The following is a 17,957-nucleotide window of genomic DNA, read 5'->3' as shown; positions in this document are numbered from 1 at the left end:
TGCATCCCGGCCTCTCTGTTCCCCAAGCATCATCTGGTCCCTCCTCTTCCTCTCCTTCCACTTCAACATCTGGGGCCACCTCTAACAACCCTTCTAGCAGCAGTGCAGTCAGCTCACTGGGACACCAGTTGGTTGGGGCTCAGTCTGATGCACGAAGCCTTCACCAACAATTTAGTTGCATGTTAGCTGCTAATCAGTATTTCCTTTCTGGGGTGCCTTCTAATGCTAGTTTAGAGCAGTTTCTTGTTCAACAGGGAACCCATAACCACTTAGGGCTTGGTTTAAGTCAGACAGGCGGGGAGCCCAGTTCTAGTCTTGCACCGCCTCCTGCTTTGCATTCTTCTCACTCACATAGCCACTCCACTTCCCAGTCACACCAGGGTCCACAGCAGCAGCAACAGCTTCCACCTCACACCCTTTCTCATCCTCACCCTCATTCCCATCCTCACCACCCACTCCACCCAGGCTCCCATTCCTCATCACTGGGCGGCTTTGACTTCCAGGGCATTCCTGTACTCTCGTCAAATCAGTTAGCATCTCTGATGCAGCAGGAGGCAGGTTTGCCACTCCCCTTGCCCCTCCATTTATCCTTATCTAAAGATGATGGTAAAGGGGAAAGTAGTGGAGGTGGAAGTAATAGTAGCGGCGGCAGTGGCAGTAGGAGGAAGAAAGCTATGGCTGGCTATTTGCCACAGAGAAAATCTGAAAGCAGTAGTAATAGCAGTAGTGGCCATGGCCACGGCAGCCACAATGGTAATCCCACTACTAGTAGTAATGGTGGAGGGCTTAGTCATGGTCAACCCCCAGCTTTAATTGGTAGCGGGGTTGGTATGTCAAATATGGGTGGAGACCCATCATCTCTGCTTGCCTCATCATCTTCATCCTCATCAGTAGTTTCCTCCTCCTCCTCTGCTCCCTCTTCCACTGCTGCCTCAGTACTGGTTACTAATGATTCTCACCTTTCTAAATCTGGTAACCAGAGCTCAATGCAAGGCAACAACACAGAGTCTGATTCAGAGCCCGTTTATAGCTGTGGAGAGTGTGGCAAAAGCTTCCCTCACCTTTCAAGCCTTCGCAGGCATTTGCGCATGCATGAGCCAACCACTGCAGGTACTAGCAGTTCTTCCTCTACTGTCGCAAACCCCATTCACATTAAAGCACAGTCTGACCCGAGCCTTCCTCATTCGACCCAAGAAACTCCCCAAACCCCAACCATTTCTTGTCCTAGCCCAGACAAAATATTTCATTGCCCTGATTGTGTCAAAGTCTTTAAGAAAAAAGGGCACCTCCTGCAACATGGTGTTATACACTCTTCAGCCCGCCCATATGGCTGCTCCACCTGCTCTCGGGCTTTTAATCGTAGAGAGTCATTGACACGCCATGAGAAGATACATGAGGAAAAGCCATTCCGATGTCCCGCCTGTGGTCGTGCCTTCCGTGAGAGCACCTCTCTACTCAACCATGCTGCCTCAGGCACCTGCGGCAAGCCAGGTAGGGGACCCAAACAAAGGGGCGGCAAGACAGGACCTGATGGTGAGGACAGAGGGGGCGGAGGAGGTAATGGAGGAGGGGGAACTTATCAGAGCAATAGAGGGGTTATTTATGGGAAAACTGAGGAAGAAGATGGTGTAATCATTGTGGGGGAAGGAGAACCAAAATCAGGTTTAGGATGTGATGGTCTGTTTCAGTCTGGAAGGGGAGGGAATTCAAATGAAAGGGACAGAACAGATGCTAAATACCCCACTGACTACTCTCGGAATCGTTACACAGGCTACCATGATGACCATCGTTCTCAAGGTAACCCATCTCCATGCTACTCTGGTGCCTCTCCCTGTGGAAGTGGGATGGCGGGCCCAGCTCTGAGAAAGGCACCCTTGGCTCCAACACTGCATCCGCACTCACAGAGCCACAACCAGCACCACCATCCGCAGCAACAGCCCCACCTGCCCCTTTCTTCTCTACTGGATGACTCAGAGGATGATGTCACTAGCTCTGTCAATAATGCAATCTCTGCTATAACAGCAGCTAGTAACAGTGGAAATAGAGGGGATGATAGGGGAGACATCATTGGAGGTCTACTAGGTGGTCTTGGATTAGGTCCTCTGGGCTCACCTTCATCAACATCTGGTATAGATAAGAATTTCAGAGGTGCTGGGAGCCAGGCTTTGAGCAGCAACCCACAGAATCCTACTGCCAAACCAAAACGTCCCCGCAAACCCAGAGCTAAGAAAGATCCTGCCACTGGTGGACAGCCCCCCAAACGTAGGCAATACACCCCTAGAATGGGGCCCAGTGGCCTGCCACGCACTCACCTCTGCAGTGTCTGTGGAAAGGGATTTGCACGTCGTGAGACCCTACGCAGACACGACCGCATCCATACTGGAGAGAAGCCCCATCACTGCACTGTTTGTGGAAAGTATTTTAGAGAGGCTTTTCACCTCAGCAAACATCAAACAGTCCACTCAGGGGCCAAGAATTACAAATGCAGCATCTGTGGGAAAGAGTTTGGTTACTCCCAGAGCCTCAGGAGGCACAGTAAACTCCACCAGAAAGGGGAGCTGGAAGAGGTGCCCACAACACCAGCTGCGGATAACCTTAACAGCTTTAACCCTAACCCTCAATGTAGCGTGGCCCAAGACAGGAGCCAGAACCAAGCACCAAGCACCTCCTCCTATTACCCCTACCCTCAAGATGTCAAGCCTCAAGAAACCAACCCCCAGTCACAGCCTCCACCCCCATCCCACCCACAGCCCCCGCCTCCGCCTCGACTCTACACCTGTGCTATATGTTGGAAGTCCTTCCGCCACCACTTCCATCTGACCGCCCATCACCAGACGGTTCATGAAGGTGGGGGGGAAAAGCTCTTTTGCTGTGAGGTATGTGGAAAAGCATTTGCTTACTCCAACAGCCTCACTCGACATAGGCAATCGCAGCATGGGATGACCCGTACGGATCCACCTAATCCGCAAGAAGGCAGCAGTGGGTCTGGAGACAACAGAGGTGGGAGTGATGTTAATCAGTCAACATCAGAGAGTGAGGCTGCCACCAATGCCCTGCTGCAGATGGCGCCTTCCACAGAAGGTCATGGAGGGCCGAGTCTTAGTGTCGTCACTCATAGCCACCAACAGCCACCCCCGCATCCACCACCTGGTTACCCTCCTCTCTTTTATGACGCTGCAGCCCAATCTTCAGCCTCTAATGCTCCATCTTACTCACAGCCTCTGCCTCCAAACTCTACAATCATGGCCCCACAGCACCCACATTCCCCAGCCGGGGTGAAAGGAGAGCACATATATCCAGCTGGCTCCCGTAGCCGTACGCTCCACACCACAGCCCCGTTCCAGCCCCTCACGGAACTGCCCTCCACTGAACATCATCATCTGCATCATCATCATCATATCTCTCACCATCATCTTCATCCTCAGTCAGGTACCCAGTCCCACCAACACCTTGACTGCAGCATCCAGTTATCACACGATGACATGAGACGACACAAGAAGAAAAAAAAAAAGTCCGACAGGAGAGATTGGAGGGAAAATAAATGGGATTCCCAACAAGATTTAGTCAGATTTGATGGAAGCAAAAAGAAGAGAAAGATAAGTTGTACAATAAGAAAGCAATTGAATAAAAAACCAGGCTCTCTTCGTTTGACAATTAGGCGAGGAGAAGGATCAGATAGTGCTGGGTATAAGCTTGTCAACACTGGGGGAGTGAAGGTGCAGATCCTCTCGTCTCTCAAAGTCCCTGTGAAACGTTTTGGCTGTCCTATATGCCCCAATTCTGTGTTTTCCCGTAAAGCGGGACTGCTCGTCCACATGGCAGTTAAACACCCACAGAAAGCCTCGACCTCTCAGGAGCGACTCAGGTGCAGTGTATGTGGGAAGCAGTCTCACAGGGCTTTGTCAGCCTTCATCCATCGGGCCTCCCATCGCGCCAGAGGGACTTTCTCCTGTCGACGCTGCTCCACTCGCTTCTGGAATGCTACTTTGCTTTACAGGCACAAGGTGTCCTGTCGCCGCAGGGCTAAAGGACTGCAGCGAGGAGATGCTAACAGGCTGAAGCTTTCAAAGAGACCGGGAGAGAGGCCGACCCGAGAGGGTCAGGAGGAGATTCCATACCAACAGGGACCATATAGATACTGAGCGTCCCGGTACCTGAAAAGAGTGGCATACCAGTGGGATATTTCAGTTCTAAAATGGAAAGGCGAGGAAAAAAATTAATAAAAGGGACTTAAAAAGGCAAGTGCTGCCTTTTTAGGATAATTTTCCTCATGTCTCTGTTGACATCTACTCTGCTGACTATTAGAATGAGTGTGTTAACAACTACTGTAGAGCATCCTATAAGATTTCACCAGAAATTCTTCCAGATTATATTGGAAGGTGTTTTCAAAGACGTGACTGTTTCCATAGGTTCATTAACCCCTTAAGTGCATTGACACTATGCTTGGCTGACACTGTGCAGTTACGAGACAAGTTTAGGTGAAATGACCTGCTAATGTACTTCTCTTCCCCATAACTAGACTCCCTGCTACACCTCTTGCTGTATGATGAACGTCTCTGCTGTGTACTTTGTCTTGTTGTTGTTCACTTAGAGGCTCTGAGGATTTAAAAAAAATAAAATGTAAAGTGCATTTATTAGGAGTAGGGACATGAGGACAAAGACCTTTGTTGATAGTTTGTCAGTGCATGTTTGTTCTCTGGTCAAGTTTTTAGCTAAGGTTGTGAAATCACTCCTACAGTATGTGATGGTTTATTCAGTATATGCCCAGAAGTTTGTAGTGTTAAAACTTGATTTAAAAATTGCTCTATATTCCCGAGTGATTGAATCACGTATAGATAAAATGTTAAAGTTGCTGGTATTTAGCATTTCAAGGTTCCCTCTCCCGCCAAAATGAAGAAACTTACAAAAAGCCTTGCTTAGTATGTTCACTCTACTTTATTTGAGATATTCTTAGCTTTTATACCAAGAGATTGAAAACAGGTTGAACAAGTGGACTCTAACACATGTTTATCTCATGTTATTTGTATGCTCTTTTTAGCAGTGATTATTTCTACAGTACTTCACGATGTGTTAAAGACAAGGACCTATATCATGATAGAAACCAATGTAATATTCCATGTATTTATGTGTGTAACCCAATCAGTCTTCATGCCAACCTTATACTTAACCCCTTCTACCTTTTTACTTTTTGCTGAGTTGCAATCATATTCTTACTGTTAAGCCTTTTTTCTTTCTTCTGAAGCAAGTTTTAAGTACATCTTGTCACTTTATTCACATGAAATGTTCATACCCCTGTCAAGCCTTCCCTTTTTTTCTTCTGAAGAAAAATTATGGTTTTTAGTAGATTTCTATCACATTATTTACTGAGAAGTCAGTAGTTGATTATATTTCAGCAATGAATAAACCTTAAGTGTAATCATTTGTTTTCCTTTCATTTGTCATTTAAAGTTACCTTCACAATCACCAAAGCTATAGTATTGAAGTTTTATAATTACATTTATCTTCATGCCCTGTGAATTCCATATCACTGTGGATTAAATGGTTTTCAGGATGTAAAAGAATCACCTTCATTGGCCGAGTATGTATACACACAAAAGAAATTGGCTCAGTTTTTGTGCTCTGAATGTAAACAGAAATAGACAACAGCGAGGAACACGGACAACCAAGCTTACAAATACAGGTAGACAGTACTAAAAGGTACACATGTATGGTGTATATTGAAATATATAAAAGCATATGCAAAAGTCTTTATGCAGGTTAAGTGTTAGGTAAGTTGTAAACTATATAAATAGTGCAGAGAAATAAATACTGATTGGTATACATGGTCTGAACAGTTTTGTATAGTATGTGCATGGATACGTGTGTGTGTGTGTGTATGTATATATGTGTATATATATAAATGTGTGTGTATATATATATATATATATATATATATATATATAAATGTGTATATATATATAAATGTATATATATACACAGCTTGTAGGATGTGTGTGTATATATATATATATATATATATATATATATATATATATATATATATTTGGTGCATTAAAAAATAGGATCTATAATGGGAGCAATGAATGTTTTTGGTGTTACAATGTTATTGACAGTGCAACTAATTTAACTGTTCATCAGAGGGACGAGCTGTGGGGAGAAATTGATCTTGTGTCTGGTTGTTTTGGCGTTCGGTGTCGTGCACTGCCAACCAGAGGGAGACTTTTAACAGGTTGTGCTGTTCTGCAGGGATGCTTCCTGCCACCAATGATCTTCTCTGCACTTATAGCTTCATTGTCATCTTATCCGGTCCCGTTTGGTGGCTGATTGTGATGGACGTGCAGAGAACAGGCTGCGTTATTGCAGCGTAGGATTGTAGCAGCTCCTGAGGCAGGTTGAAGGAAGTGCATCCTCTGCAAGGTCTTTTTTCTCTTTAGGTCCTGTGAGATGGTGGAAAATCCCAGAAACCTGACTGATTCCACAACAGACACAGTGTTGTTCATTGTGAGATAGCAATAAATTACATTAAAGGTCCTAGGTTTTTCCACAGGGTTGGCTAGATTTTTTTTAAGGAATTGCTTTTAATAATTAAAATGTACAGTATATCATCAATATATTTGAAAAGTGGCTGTGTAAAACCTCTCACTCATAGCTCCACAAGATGGCAGTAAGCAACTCATTTCTACTGTACACTTGGCCTGTTGTTGATAAGTGTGGCAGTCACATGGATTTTGCACTGATCGGGGGTGGACTGGAGAGGCTGAGTGTTGTATGACTGTGTGAATTATGTGCCTCCTGTCTGCTGTTTACTACAAGATTAAGGCCACCAAGTAAACACAATGCTGAGTATCAGTCCATAGTCTCACTAAATGTTTAGAAATTAAAGGCAGGGTGAAATGCAATGTGTGAACTACAAATTCACAGCATTAGATTTTTTTTTTTTTACTGTAGCCCTTTCTGATTCCAAATAAATGATTTCATGGTAAAAAAAAAAATATATAGGAAAGAATAGACATTGACACACTTATTTATGCAATAGTTTAATCAGGAAACGTAAGATACTTTAATGAGTAACACCAACCACAATGTTGAGATTCATGTACTGTTAGACAGTGCAGTGAAAAGAGTAAATAGTATATCACAGTCACAAACTCAAGTCACAACTTTGTTTGCATTCAGATTGATGAGAAAATCCATGTGACTTTTTTTTAAACAACAAAGAAATGTTGATTCAGACCCACTGTTGATTTAGGTTTCCATTTTTCTACAATCCGAGGAGGCCACAGCTGAACAAAACGTACAATTGGATAGTTTTATTAAAAATAAAAACAGGACAGTGTTCACTGAAGGGGCCCAGAACCCCAATAGACAGTACTGGTACATGTAATATCCATTTATGGATTATGAGGATATGAAGCTGCAGGGGGACTGGAATCTGTCAGCTGTTTACTTGTCAACTTCTACATGTCCACGTATAAAATACAAAACAAAAGGTGAGCTCCTGTGGCGTGCAATGTTTTGCATGTGCTCTGCAACTGTACAGTAGACCAGACAGCCCTCGCGCTTTTTGTGTTTCGAACTGGTCTCACGCGGCAGTGGCATGCACTGGGGGGAATCCGAGCGGGCAGGTTTGTTCGACCTATTTCTGTCCAATGGGCGCTCGTCGTGGGCGGAGCGACGAGTCTCCGAAGCCAATCGGAGCCAGAGCCGCGAGCACACAGGCATCGTCTCCGCGTGCCTCGTACACGTGAGCTGGAACAGCTATTGTACGCCGGGAGGCAACGTGCTGAAACGTTCCTCTCGCCTGAAAAAACGGCACAGTCACGTTTTCTGTGGATTACAAGGGAACTGGAAAAGCCATGCTGCACTACCTGATTATTACAGAAAGCCAACAACTGTGGTTGAATAGAGATGTGCAAAAGGCTTGAGCCAGTTAATCCCGAGCATAAATACTCCTATGATGTCAAGGTTTACTAGTTTAAAGACCGTTTACCGCGTGTCGTCACACTAAATCTAATACTACTTTATGTCGTGATTGCTGCAGCATAAACAACCTGGTGAAAACTCACTGGGTTTGTACCCGTCAGACAAAACAAACAGCTTGCTGTGCTCGAGGTGTGGCACGAGGGATAGATAGGTGTGTCTCATAAATTAAAAGAGAGAATTGAGAGATCTGTTTAATCCGGGCCCCGCCCCCTCGCGCCTCACTCGCTTGTTCCCTGAGGTGTGACGTCACGTGAACTGCCCGTGTCCGTTCCAGCTGAGAGAGAGAGCGAGAGAGAGAAAGCGAGAGAGAGGGACGGTCGGACGTGGAAGTCGCGCGGCCCGAACAGACCTAAGCCCGTGCGCCCGTGACTGGATCCACCGGATGCAAAAAAAAGTACAGACAGAGAAAGAGGAAACGACCCCCTCCTCCCCGCGACGGACAGCAGAGCGCGACAGCAGAGGAGAGAAACACCAATACAACTTGTCATCTGACCAATACAGTCACTGCTCTCGTCGCGGTGTGTGTGTTTTTTGTACACACTGTTTTTTTTTTTTTTTGACGGAGCTCTGCTTTGCAACTATTTGGGGATCTTCTTTGTGATTGCCGGACGATTAACTCGGGATATTATTCTACAAGTTTTAATTGTAACATTTTCTCCTGCCCGTCATTTTGACGTTTTTTTATATTTTGATCATGGACAGTGTTCTTTCTCAGATAGTCTTGAGTGTCCCGCCCACACTGGTCCTCTGAGAATAACAGCTTGATCCACTGAAGAATTTGAACAACATTCAACTGCAATGGAATATTTCGATGAAAATATTTCTGCAAGGAGATAAGGAACTCTGCACAACCTCAAGTGAAAGGTAGCTACATTTAAGTGATCAAAGTATGATTAATCTGCGTCATTAATTCTATGCTAATACTTGTAATTGCATTACAATGGTTGCTTTATTCTGCACGGACTCTTCTCAAAACTATCTCTCTCTCTCTCTTTCTCCACCCCCGTACCTCCCTCCTGCACACACACACACACACACACACACACACACACACACACACACACACACACACACACACACACACACACACACACGCGCGCAGTCATCCAGCATCCTCTTCCTATTGGTTGGCTCTCCGGTCAGTTGGCCACGCCCCTTCAAGTGCCCCCAGCAGGTCTATCTTTCTACGACCCCATCTGGCCCAGGATGTCCAGGCAGCTCTCCCAGCTTCCGAACCCCGACCTCCCAGCTGGCACAAGCCCACAGTTTGGAAGTTGTACCCAGCCTGCAGGCTCCCTCACAGGGACGCAACTCAACTCCATGGCAGGTCTTAAATCCCTCCTGCAGCACCCCACGAAGGGAGACCAACGTTTAAAACCCCCATGTGATGCAAAAGGTGAGACCCTCTCTCCTTTGATCAACTGATACTATGTGACAGTGATGTTTGTGTTGAACGTCCAGCACAAGCACATGTCCAATATGTCCAAACAGAGCATGCATAAATCATGCCCCTCTGTTCCACCCACTGGTGCAGTTATTACAATACAAATATTTAACATTATTATATAACAAACATTGCATTCAACTTATTTCCTTGCACAAAAAATGTGATGCACCATCACGCAGACATTCACAATGACTCTTCCATGACCATGATGAGTATTCACCTGGATTGTAATCCCCGCTGTGCCTTCAAATTAGGATCCAGATTACAATGAGCGCTAACACGTTTTGGTTTAGCTGTAATGCTGTGCAGTTTCCTAAACGTGCCTTCAAGTATTGTGAGATTTGTTCAGGAGCTTATGTATGTGTTATGACAACAAATTGGTTTTGGCTCTTGCTTAATGCTGCAATTCGGGTACCATCTGGTCCATCTGCGAGTGTGTACTTGTGTGTGGGACATAGGATAAAAGGGAGATTTTTGCAGAAGTGCATCTCATGAATACACCTTCATGTTGAGTTGATGTAAGCATCCACTGACTAAAATGTCTCCAGAAAACCTCTCTGTGAAAGAACTCTCTTGTGTCCTGAAAGTTGTTCTTAATAATCTTGTGTTCAATGTGTTCTCTTATCTTTGGTAGACAAAGAGAGGCTGGACGTTGATGAGGACTCCATGGGAGTGTGCCCCATGAGGAATGGCAGTGGAATAGGCAACAGTACTAACAGTAATGGCAGTGGAGGAGGAAGTGGAGGAGGAGGAAGTGGAGGAGGAAGTGGAGGAGGAAGTGGCGGTGCAGGTAGTGGTGGAAATGGAGGAGGAACCTTCAACCAGTTCTTGGGGCCCCTCTTGTGGGATCGCACCCTGCCTGCAGATGGGGGCCTCTTCCAGCTTCAGTACATGGACTTGGAGGAGTTTCTGACCGAAAATGGAATGGGCAGCATGCATAATAACAACAGCTCCAGTTCAGCCAAGATCCCCTCACAGAGCTCCCAGTCAGCTGTGCCCAACCAGAGCTCCCAGTGCCTACCGCCCTCATCCCCACCTGGGTCTTCATCTTCATCGCCTCCTTCCTCCCCATCGCTCATTGGTTTGGAGGTGGCTCAGCCGCAGAGCCTTGGAGGTGGAAATGACTGTTTGCATGGTGAGTTCACTTACATGGACCGTTTTGTTCTTAGCTGAAGCAGAGAGTAAAAAGTGACCAAGGACAGTTCGTTTTTTTTTTTTATGTTTCTCCTTATCAACTCAAAACCTCAATATCATGGAAGAGGGTTCTGCAAACTTTGCAGAGTTGAGAAGCTAAAAGAGACAAATTGTCCCCTGATATGAGACGAGTAGACCCCACAATTAATAATGGTTGATATGTGATGAAGGTTATATGGAGCGCTTCTGATGTTCCCACAGGCTTGTGATTCAGCACTCTACGTTTACAACAAACACATTGGTGACCAAGCATTTTTGTCCTGACCTCTGGGGTCAAACTGAAGGCAGGAGATACAGTCACATGGCTCGACACGCAAAGTCAACTTGAATGAGAAAACGCAGAAAGTAGAAATGTCTGCCGAACAATGTGGGACATGTTTGTAGTACGATACAGTGCTAAAAGTTAGGCGAGGGAGCTGTGGAGAAAAGAGACAAAGAAAGGTGGAATATTTGAAAGAAAGAAAGTCTTGAGCTATTTGATGAGTCAATTTCACAAGAAGGTTTGGTTTAGTTTGGCATGTGATCTGTGTACTGCAGTGTACAACACAATCAGCATTCAGACCCAGCCCATTATAAATGTGCAGCAGGGTCAAAACAGTACTAAAAGAGAGAGAGAGAGAGAGAGAGAGAGAGAGAGAGAGAGAGTGTGGAGTCTTTGCGGTTGCGTGTCTTTAAATCTCTCCCCACTTCACACGCCACAGCCATGTGTGCGCGTCGGTACACGTGCCGAGGCTGTGAGTGCTGGAGTGAGAGAACAGAGGCGGGGCCAGCAGACGCGGGGGAGGAGCCAACAGGAGGCGGGACATGCAGAGCAACAGGAAGAGTCTCCCTGTGCTGCTGGACTTCAAACGGGGACATCTGATCACAGATGAATGACATTAGGTGCACTGATATCCCAGAGGAGAATTTTATGCTGTATGGGATGTTGACACAGAACATTTAAGTGACAAAGTACATGTTTATAGACTCTGATAATGCATTTATATTGCATGATAAAGTCTCATGCATTTGGTTCGACAATCCCTAAATGTTCAAATCTTGAAACTGTTTGAGATTCCAACTACAAAACAGAATAGAACATTAGCATAATTAATTAAAAGGGGAGAAATATATATATAGTATAATATTAATATAATATATTTGAAGTTGAGTGAATAATTCCCGAAGCTTGAAACTTAAGAAGCTGTATTGTAGCTTCGGCAGCATCATAAAGGTGCCCAACAAACAGCTGCTTCATAAATATTGAACGGAGCAACACCTAACAACCTATGACTATGTAAGGTACCCAAGCAGCAGTAGAGCGACTGTTGGCCTTCACAACAGCCCCGGGCCTTCCGCCTCAGGAATGCTTTTGTACAAGTGCCGAGCTGTGTGCAGTCACATATTTGACTATTTCTTAAAAAGCGAAAGTCTCCTGTTCTCTCGAGGTAGAAACGCGTGGACATTGAATGCGCCAAAACAACTTTGTAAAGGCTTTGTTCCAGAGCTTTTAAAAAAGCTGGGAAAGGCAACCATGTACCCTCAGGCTGAGGGTTTGCACGTTTTCACTCCAACAAAACATTACACCAGGCGGTTGCTCTGACTAGTTCCTGCTGTCGGGGTTATGCAGCATAAATCATTACACTCTTCTGGTTTAGACAGAGGAAAACGTGCATAATGTCTGGCCTCTGTGGCACTGGGTTGCAGTGTTTGTTTAGACCCGCTGATTATGTGTTCTGGGACATGCTTGACTTCATCTTGGTGCCTGTGAAAGCGCTCTTTAATTTGTTTTGCTGTCATTGTGGAACATGGGAACATCATGAGGGAACACCTGGTTTGAAAACATGCCCTCATAATACGAGGCCATTCTACAGCCATTAGTCATGAGAGAGCTGCTCATGTATTACAGATCTACAGATAGCGTGTTTAACAGGTGGCAACACATGGCGATGGTTTTATTTTCCCCCAGCATACAAACAGCCTGTAAATGTAGTTATTTTGCCCTTAAAACCAGATTTTGTACTTTTTTGTAAACCAGGTACTGTTTGTTTCCACATCGTAAGACATTAACTGTCAGCTTTGTGGAATTATAGGCACACCGGTTTTTGTTAAGATTGTGGTCTCTTGTCAGGCTGCAGTGCTGTGGAGTGAGATAACAATGCTGACTTAAGTTCTCGGTGTTGGTCATATAATGTAACAGTAGTGAAACAATTTAAGGGTTGTTTTTGTTAATAGTTGAACTTATAAGATCAATCTTTAGGTTAACACATGCCCCTGTGAGATATAGGAACAGCCAATGGGGGATGTGGGCTCTTATAGGGAAGGAAAGTCAGTTTGAATGAGGTGCATTGGGCCTTAAAGGGGGTGGGTTGAGGTATAGCCCTATACTGGCCCCACTTAAAGGAACTGGTTTTGAGGGGAGGGGAGAACGTTACATAACATTTCCACTTTTAGATTGATCTTTTGCTATTAAGTTCTGGATGTTTAATTTAGTTTGCTAGCATTTGGAGTATTGATTAATAATAATAGCCAATATCATGCACCAGTGTAATTGATATAATTCACGTGGTTGTGGTTATAGTTATAGTTATGTGTCAGTTTGTCAAAGCACTGGTTTCCACTGTACAGAGGATCACCAGCAACATCAAGACCATAGTAACTCTTTTGTTTCAGCAGTAGTACACACAATGACAGATTTGAGTTATGGTTTTATTATATTATGACAGTTTGCTTGTGTGTAATAAATCATATGTATATCAGTGATTCTTTGATCTAACCTAGGGTGCAGTACTCTATATAAAAGATAAAAAGATACAATTATTCAAAAGTATATAATGGAACAGCCAGAGCTTGTCATTGACAGTATCTCTCACTACAACAACGTATAGCTCCTATGTATCTGTTTATCTCTATGCTAAAAATAAGATGTATTATATTATGTAATTGTCTGTATTTTCAGGTTAAATCTCCAGAATATTCTCAAAAAACAACCGTGTCTCTGAAAACCTAACTGTCCACGAAAGCTGTTTGAAAAACCTCCTCAGTTCTTTGGAATAAGTTAAGGGCGAAGGAATGTTGTTTGTTGTTTATAACAGGAAGAAAGTAGCTCTCTGTTTCCACCTGGTGGTCATCATGATGTAATGTTGCATGTGTTTTTACTGCTGTCTTAGTAGGCCGCTGTCATCAGCTGCTCCGTTGAAGTTTGACAATATTATTGATTTCAGGAGAGATGTATATCAGCGAAAAGCAAATAAAACAAGGTTGTTCTTCTCTTTGATTGCAGGGAGTCAGACCAGTATGAACGACTCCTGTGAGTCCCCCTCTTCTTCCTCCTCGTCCTCCTGTCCACCTCTGCTGACGCCCACGGACAGCGGTCCAGATGGGATCGGCATGTACGACATGGATTCTTCGGACATGGATATGTCTAACCAGCCGAACTACGACCCCAGGAGGCACTCCTTCAGTGAAGAGGAGCTCAAGCCACAGCCGATGATCAAGAAGGCCCGAAAGATCCTGGTGCCTGAGGGCTTGAAGGTGAGTGCAGTTTGAAGACTTCACTGCACATTCAGATCCGTGGTGATCTGTTTGCACCTTGAGAGAAAAGTAATTACAAAAAATGAATACATTATTTTTATAGTACAGTTTAACACAAGAACTGCAGCCCAAAGTGCCTTGCACATTAAAACACGGAAAGAAATGAAAAATACAATCAAATTCATAAATACAATACAAATAATATAAAATATAATCAGAAATTGAATACATGCATAACATAAAATGGATAATAAAATCTGTATCCATATTTGCAGGATACACACATCAATAAATACTGCAGACGCACGCACCAACAGGTCTCTATTCTCTTCTACTTGGTTCTTTTCTTTTCAATGTCGAAATGCTTATTTTGTCCTACCAACAATCCAAAACCCAAGCATAATTAATGTATAATGATATATCAAAGAGCAAAGAAGCAAATCCTCACATTTGAGAAACTAGAACCAACTTTTTTCCTCGATTGAAAACAACATAACAATCCATAACAATTGTTATAGTTCTAATTCTCAGGTATTCATCATTGAATTAATTACATAAGAGCAGAAATGACTTACTTGAGAAACCTTTAATTAAAAATAGGCACATAGTCTTGGCTAATATTTTGCACTAAGAGCATCAAAGAAGCAGGTTAGTAACAAAAGAGCAACAAAATAGAATTTACAAAATCAAAATAACATCAACAAAACCCAGTTCTGACCAACTTCTGAGGATGAACATGTGAAAGAAACATGTTCCACGCTCATTCATGGCTAAACACCCACATGACCAAAAACAGGAGGAGATGGCTGCACAAGAATACTGCACGCTTCTTAAGAAACACGTCTGACCATTCATTGATTATTCTATTGAAGTACCACTACATAGTCATTCCTTCATTCTCTGATCAAACAAGGTAAATTAAATGATAGGATCAAACTGGCAGATTAATAATCAAAGTGTTCTATTTTTCCTCCTCTGTTAGGATGAGAAGTACTGGACCAGGAGGTATAAAAACAATGAAGCAGCAAAGCGTTCCCGAGATGCTCGCCGTTTTAAGGAGAACCAAATATCTGTGCGTGCTGCCTACCTGGAGAGAGAGAACGCCGCCCTCCGACAGGAAGTGGCCGAGATCCGGAAGGAACTGGGCCGCTGTCGCAACATCCTTAGTAAATACGAGAACCGCCTCGCTGACCAGTGATGAAGACGTGGAGCGAAATCAGAAAGAGGAGGAACACAAGCTGGATTAAATTTAAGACTCTGAATTTTTGGGGTTGCACGATGGACAGAATGGGGTCAGGAAAAATGATGATGATGATGATGATGATAATGATGATGATTATGATGATGATGAATGTAAAAGACAAGGGGAAGATTTGCGTATTGAAGCTCAGGTGTCTTGTTTTGTTGAGGTGTCAACTCTTAAAAGTGAAAGATGGAGAGAATAATTTAACAGATGAAAAGATGTGACTTTTAAGAGTTTTGTTATTGGAGAATTGTATATTTTTATAATACTTAAGAAAAATTAGAGGGAGAGCAAATTTGGAGAATAATTTTGTACATTTTCTACATAGAGACGGGAGAAAGCTATGGTAAATATCCTTTTTATTATAGATGAGTCAGGAGATGTTTAAGGTGGTCAGCCATCGATGGGTATTTTTCGACTTGATTATTACAGTCAGGATTCAGCAGCAGGGGCGAGGACGCATGTAACAATTGTAATATAGAGAGCAAAAATTATCTTATAATCGTATAGTTCAACATTTTTGTGGATTTTATTCAAGCACTTAATTTTCTTCCTGTTATGTTTCTGTCGCTGGGAATGGGCGTGCTGGAGAGAGACGAGAGGAGAGACAAGAGGAGACTCCAACAGTCGTGTGCGTTCTGCTTTAATTGAACAACATCATCCTTTTGTAAATTTGTATTATTAACCTGAGATTCTCAGCAATATTATTTCTTTGTACTTTGAGCTTAACTTTATGCGATTGGTACATCTTTCACAAGTCCATACTTTTATCTTTTACTCTATCTATTTTCTCTATCCCGGCTGAGTGCTTTAAATCTACTCTGGTGTCTCGTCGTATCTCACCGAAGCTGGTGAAAGCCTGTTGTGATGCCCCGGGTAACTCTGCTCCCTCTTGATCCTCTCTTTTGAATTCTTGGGACGTTTCTCTTCCTGTTTCTATATCCAACTGCTCTATTTCTGTCCGCTCTCACTTACAGCCAATCCCCTCACAGTTATGTGCAAACTTTTCCCATAACATTTTGTCCCCATGTCTCTCGTGTACCTCAGTGGTACATAGAGTAGTTAAATCTCAGTGTTGTATTGTATTCTAAAATATTAATCAATCTTCCCAGTAAAACGCACATCGTTACTTTACTGTACTTTATGAACACACTTTGATTAGCATTGTTATGGAGGGGGGGGAGACATGTTGTTGTATATTGGATAGGCCTATACTATTTTGTGTATTTGATGTATTCCAGGAGATGGGTTCAATACCCCCATTGAGTGGAATGGTGTTAATTTCTCAGATTTCTGGGAGAAATAAAAGCCAAAATTTCCTATATTGATCCACAAAGCTTGTTGCTATTTAGTGCTTTTTTCAATACTGCTCCTTCCTTACTGTTTACTCCTTTTATTACTCTTTACTTTTTACTGTATCTAAAAAAATCTCTGTGTATCCACAACACCTACACATGGATCATGGTACACTATGTTATGTTCCTGGGGAAGGATGACTAGTGATAGAGTGTGATTTTAATCCCCTTAATGACCATGATGAATAGTTACCATTACTGGTATTATTATTGTTATGATTATGATGATTATCCCTCTTGTCGTTGCTGTTCTATATTATTGAATGATTTTCTTTCTTTGGATGAACGTGATCTGTTGCACCTTGAAACTCCTTTTGATCTTCATTGTTCCTCAGAAAGACTATTCAAATGAAAAAAACAAAACCCTCACTCTGCTATTTGCATCCCGTCTCAGACCTCCAGACATTACTCACTTCTACTGCGGACCCTACTGCCACCGTGGATTCCAAACGTGTGGCTCAATAACTTGAACATGATATTCATGCAGACTTACTTTACCTTTTGTGACGACCTCTTCTGTTCCCCGGCGGTGTACGGACTATGCACACTATCAATATGCTCCTTGTCGGTTTATTTCAGCCTTTATCACCTCAATCAGTGATTGTTTGCTCTCCCAACAGGATTTAGTCTCTAATATCCTCACATATGTGGTTGGTGAATCTTTTAGTGACTTGAACTACAACTGCCCTGCTGCATCAGTGGTGTCCATGGTGTCCAGCCCACTCGGTGCTGGTTATTTGGATGTAGTCAAGATTTTTCCAAAAACACCAATAAAAGATTGTTCTCATTCACTACTGCTTTGCTTGGCTCCGCTGTTTCATCACACTTTTATTTTTTTTGTTGCTGTTAAAGCTTCTTCTGTGGAAGTCTCTTTAGCCTCGTGTGCCTGCATTCCTCACATTTTAGGACTACTACTTAATTTATCAACTTAAGCTTAATAAGCCGACTATAATATGTGGTGAAAAGTCCGCAGACTTGTTTTGATATACTCCCTGTTTGTTCACATTGTGGGAATTCCTTTGAAGGGCAAAGCATTGCCTAACAAATGCAACACTCCTTCCCTTGAAGATAACATTTATACTTGTAAATTACAATGTAGAACTAAATGTAAACCATACTTTGGTGTCTAATTTTTACCTCTTCTTTACTTTCTGTAAAATAATCTAAACCGAACCAAACAAGCCTGTCAACAACAAAGATCTGAGGGAGATATAAATGAGAA

General features: G+C 43.2%; 2 protein-coding genes across 2 annotated transcripts; both read left to right on the top strand.

The window, feature by feature from the left end:
* Positions 1–1,707: 1,707 nt before the first annotated feature.
* LOC306744969 (uncharacterized protein) lies at positions 1,708–5,691 on the top strand. Its single transcript, XM_079227680.1, has one exon. It carries the CDS (start codon positions 1,845–1,847, stop codon positions 4,140–4,142), a length of 2,298 nt encoding a protein of 765 aa, XP_079083806.1. The 5' UTR covers positions 1,708–1,844; the 3' UTR covers positions 4,143–5,691.
* A 3,498-nt stretch (positions 5,692–9,189) lies between these two features.
* On the top strand, positions 9,190–17,529 carry dbpb (D site albumin promoter binding protein b; the record flags this gene model as incomplete). Its single annotated transcript, XM_079228179.1, has 4 exons — positions 9,190–9,379; positions 10,065–10,565; positions 13,887–14,137; positions 15,120–17,529. The coding sequence occupies 4 exons, from the start codon at positions 9,190–9,192 to the stop codon at positions 15,333–15,335; spliced, it is 1,158 nt and encodes a 385-aa protein (XP_079084305.1). The 3' UTR covers positions 15,336–17,529.
* Positions 17,530–17,957: the final 428 nt, after the last annotated feature.

The sequence above is a fragment of the Taurulus bubalis genome (genome assembly GCF_910589615.1).
Source record: "Taurulus bubalis genome assembly, chromosome: 12".
Lineage (NCBI taxonomy): Eukaryota > Metazoa > Chordata > Actinopteri > Perciformes > Cottidae > Taurulus > Taurulus bubalis.
This window is presented reverse-complemented; position numbering and strand designations above follow the sequence as displayed.

What these genes read in the sequence shown, in the direction of transcription:
- LOC306744969 (XM_079227680.1), top strand. Translation starts at nt 1,845, where the DNA reads ATGGCGGGCCCAGCTCTGAGAAAGGCACCCTTGGCTCCAACACTGCAT.